At 38.7% G+C, this 5,000-nt stretch overlaps 1 protein-coding gene across 1 annotated transcript in view; it reads right to left on the reverse strand.

The window, feature by feature from the left end:
* kdm4b (lysine (K)-specific demethylase 4B) overlaps positions 1 to 5,000 on the reverse strand; it is a gene marked incomplete in the record, with an annotated part of 53,355 nt that overhangs the window by 32,774 nt on the left and 15,581 nt on the right. The window contains 1 exon segment of the mRNA XM_014010778.1: positions 683 to 732. Coding sequence (XP_013866232.1) covers positions 683 to 732 — 50 coding nt within the window.

A 5,000-nucleotide genomic window follows, 5' to 3' on the forward strand; every position in this document is an offset into this window, starting at 1 on the left:
CACACACACACACACACACACACACACACACACACACACACACACACACGTCAGCGTTAGGCTAATTTATTTGTTACTAAAATGTGATTAAGCCAACTTAAGAACATTGACTGTAATATAAGTTATGAATAATAACCGTAGATCACATATAGACCAAACAACCGAACAAAACAAGGCGAGTTGATTTCAGCTTACTTGGGCAGATGACAAGTGTTTGTGTCTTTCAGAGTGTTGGAAGTGCATCGTCTTTCACTGATAATCTTATTAGTCCACTGTTGAATTCCTTTTTGTTCAAAAACCTAGCATTGTAAAGTGGCTCGCACAAATAAATAACTTTTTTTGTCTGAGGGTTACTTTAAAAAATGAAGTCAAACCATTTTTTAAGAACCGTGTCATCTTTGGTATCTGAAAAAAAAATTCCTGAAAGGCTTTCTTTTTTTATCCGAAAAAGACTGGACTGAGAAGTATTACAAGTTCAGCAGACACACAGCGACACATGTTTCTGATGAGGGGACAACATTGTAACAGGATATAAAACTCAAAAAAGTTTTACATGATACTGCCCCTTTAAATGCCATCATTACTTCATCATCACTTAATGGAGAATATTTTAAATAAGGTGGCCAGGGAATGTTCTSAATGTATAGAATAAAACAAAAATAACACAAATGTAGATCCTCACCTTGCGCCAGCCTCTCCAGCCTCTTGCCATGCTCAGGTGGGATGGTGTACCTGCAGATAAAATCAGTGAAGACGACAGTTACCATGATGATCCATAATCCCTGCAAAGCAATATTCAATTCAAAATACTTTATTGATCTCAAAGGGAAATTACAGAASGGCAGGTTACAATTATATTCCAGCCAAGTTAGCATCCCTTTATATTTGCCTCCACATATCTTTTTAAATAAAGTCAAACACTTAGAGCTGAAAAAAGCAACACCACCACCACAATGGCACATGTGAAAAACAACATACAAACTCTTAGTGACATTCTGAGCTGTCGCCACACTAAAAATGAGGTTCATGTGTTGCTCGCTAGTTGCACATAAAATTTAAGAAGCTGTTTCATTGTCTGTCAGGTAAYGACAAATGCTTCCACTGATAACACTTGTGCAAATTACACAGGGACGCTTAAAACGCCTAAAGATTTAATACTAACACAGATGCATCAGTCTCTGAAAAGCTGTTGCAGAGATGCATAAAATAAGTTATGTGAATGGGTGGACTGAGGCAAATAGGGGGGAGGCTGTGATAGAATAGAAAAAAATGACTGGTAAAGGGCAGGAACAGGATGAATGACTGTTTTGGGAGTGCTGGTTTATTTCTCTGCCCTCGGTGCTTCACAGTTTAGGAAATGAAGTTGTGCAAAGTGGATCCTTCATGAGCCGTATCTTAAAYTTTTCTTTCACTCTTGCTTTCATTAGGAAGAATTTTTTTACATTTATGATTATTTAAAACAACTTTATGTACAATACTTAGAGCTACAATTTTCTCTTCTTAGTGTTTTATTTTTACTTGGGAGATCTGTGTAAATTCACCACTGCTTCATCAGTTATCCATAATTTTACATTTCCGGGTTTTAGTGTATTACTGTATGAACAAAATAAACCTAAAGCTTTTCTTATGTGATACAGCATGAGTTTATGCTGGTATTACAGAAAGTAGGCACTGCAAAGCATACCTCAAATGTCAGACTCTACACTTAGAAAATAAATTTTTGTAAAACAGAATACCAGGGAATCAGTAAGGTTGACTTTAATCTGCTCATTCGTGAAGGTATAAGATACTCTTTATTAGTAATAAAGTTATGCAAACCTCCATAAACCACAAGCACTTAACTAAGAATAAAAAAAGAATCAGGATTTCGTCTACTTTACTGAACCACATTGGATGCTTGAAACAAACTAAGAAATGGAAGAAGAAAATGAAAAAGAGAGTTAGTAAGAGGAAAATACATTTAGCGGGAGAGAAGAAGAACGAGCAGGAGAACAGGACAGAGAGAGGGGATAAAAATAAATGAAAAGCAAGCAGGAGACAAAATTCCATTCTGTGAGAATTGCTAAAGACATGGAGCCACACTGCCACCTGTAGACAAAAGCTAAGACCTTCATAAGTTCACACTCCCAAGGTTTTATTACTTTTATATAAGGAACCAGACATCCGAGCATTGGCGGGGAACAAAAACATGATTAATAAAACCAAGACTTGGAATATCAAATCTTTCCTGTCATCATGAAAACTGGAGCTTCAGTATAATAAAAATAAATAAATACGTAAATAAAGTTTATTGAAGTTTTCATCTAAAAAAAGTTATGGTTGTTTTTTTTTTTTGTTTTTGAAAGAGAGTAAACATGTTTAAACACTCCTCCTTCAACTTATTTGTGTGTGGGGGTGTTTTGCACCTATGCATAGTGAGTAATAAGACAAAAACAAATCAAACTCTACAATCAGAGTATGAACTTGTCCTGTGGCTGTAAGGGAAAAAAAAGTAATAACTTTCAAATGCAAGTAGCTCCAATCATCCTTCAGAGACAACTGAAAACTTTGCATTTATTCCTAATCTAACCTGACTTTAGGCTATGATTTTTCATTATCAACAGCACACTGTATGTGCCCAACAGGYATTCTCATAAGTGTCAAAATGAGATCCTGTAAAGCACTTTGTCTCCACACAAAAATCTCTCTGCCTCATTGACCTTTACGCACTCCACCTTTACTCGTCAAACCACAAACCAAACCACATAAACTGCCAGATATTGATTGACTGTTTTTGCTCATTGAAAGCTAAAACTATAGTCTTTCTGTTGTGAATGACAAAGATGTAACAAGAAAATGTCTGTTTACACTATGATTTGTGCATACATTTATTTGAAACAGCATCTCGTGCATATCCAAWAATGCACTTTACAAATAGTTTCATAAAGTCAAAGATGAACAAATGACATTTTAATTGATTTTTCCAATTCCAACTTTACAGAATAAGGTATGTCTCCAATAATTCCTTTAAAGAGTAGACAACTAGTTAGCACTGCGTGAGAGTTTTTCATATAAATGTGCATAAATTTCAAAGCACCACACGTCAGGGAGCATCTGTTAGAAAGTCCCTTACAGGAAAGCTGCAGGAAAGCCGTTCAGCATCATGTGTCTTCTTGTTCCCTTCTTCACTTGTTACCATGGCAGCAATGTGCATCAGAAATGGCAACACATATATAAGACAATTTGCAAAAAATGAAGACTTCAACTTATACACCCCTCYGGGGAAAGGTATAATTAATGTTCGGTTGGAATTCTTTTTCTGGCAGGTGGAATTAAASAGTCGTCACAGCACGAGAAGCTGAACAGCATGCGCAGCAGTTCCAGCTGAATTACAATCTATTTGTGGCATCGACACTTCTTTTAAATTACTGAATTCAATAAATAAGGTGTGAATCAACAGCTTGGATTTTCTGCTCGGCTATCTCTTCTTAACGACAGATTGTTACTGCAGACGTTGTTCCCGTCTCCCCGTCGGTCTGCAGCTCTGTTCGACTCCCACTCATGAACAGGACTGCAAGATACTTTAACTCCTTCACTTCAGGCAGCAAATTACTCCCAACCCCAGAAGATACTCTTTACTAACACAGGATCATGACTTACACTTGAAAGTAGCAATTCRCACCCTGACTGTCCCCCACCACCCCAGTTCCATCTGGGACAAAACAGGAGATCTGCAACAGGGAAAGATGCGGTGCCAAACAAAGYTGAAAAAGTTGAACAAACTAGAAACTTTCTGTCCATGTCGGAGTATAAAGAGTAATAACATATTCGCCAACCAACATAAGTTCAAGTAAATTACCTGAACTTACGTAGGGCTTTATCAAGTCCCTTGGGACTCCAAAGCTCTTTACACTTCAGTCATTCATGCACATATTACACATCGATGGTAGTGAGCTACAACGTAGCTACAGCTGGGGCACACTGAAGCCTCTTTCATAAGACGGCTCAGTCCGAGACTTTTGCGTGTTCTGACCTCCTCCCCACGTTCAGAAGAAACACGGAGGCGGAAAGGCGAGTAAAATGAGCCCGCCTCTGATGCGCCCCTGAGCCGCTAGCAGAGGTGGTATCAGAGCCGGGACCGAGCCCGGCAGACCCACTTGTGAAAAAGCAACGGTTCCGCGCTCAGAAATGATAATGAGCTGATGACATCAGTGAGCGCAGATTTATTGTCAAGGGAATACTAAAAAAGACACAGAACAGCAACTGTGTAGCAATTTAAAAATATTTAACAGCCACAGAATCACTAAAGTAAGTTAATTCAGTTTGTTTTGTTTGACACAAGGCAGCAGACGTCTGTCTCACTATAAATACGTCGCGCTCCACTCCAGCCCAGCTGAGTTCTGCTCCACGCCTCTTTTGGTTCHGCACTGCTGGTTCATTTCTGAACGCGAACATGTGTGCGAGACCAGGCCGGCTTTTCCTGTGATTTTATGAATGACCCGGGGTAGGGTTGGGCAGTATTGGGGGAAAAAAAAATCACGATTAATTGTGGTGTTTAGCAGATAACGATTATTTTGACGATTAATCCCCTGGAGTCCCTGTTTAGTGGGAAAGATTTGCTCTTCGTAAAAATCTGTTCCAAATTGTGTGAAAATTACAGACTTCATGATCTAAATCAAATTTTAAAGTGTGTTGATAGATAAATAAATCACAGAACTTGAGGCAGGGCTGCCATGCACTTTCTGACCACCACCAGCAGACAAAGTGAAGTGTCTTGCCCAATGACACATCTGTGATGGACAGAAAGGGGAACTGAACTGGCAATCCACCAGTTACAGGACGTTTCCCTTAACCACTCTGCTACAGYCGCACCTAGATCCACTTTTGTTACTCTGTTGATTCCACAACCCGTTTGCTATTTGTAAATGCACTATGATAGGCTGCTAAATTGTCTCAGTTCAGTAGCTGAATCACGGAGGACAATCRTGAAGACTTAACAAAGGATAGTTTTTAAAGTCTAA

Source organism: Austrofundulus limnaeus, unplaced genomic scaffold (assembly GCF_001266775.1).
Source record: "Austrofundulus limnaeus strain Quisiro unplaced genomic scaffold, Austrofundulus_limnaeus-1.0 Scaffold73, whole genome shotgun sequence".
Taxonomy (NCBI): Eukaryota; Metazoa; Chordata; class Actinopteri; order Cyprinodontiformes; family Rivulidae; genus Austrofundulus; species Austrofundulus limnaeus.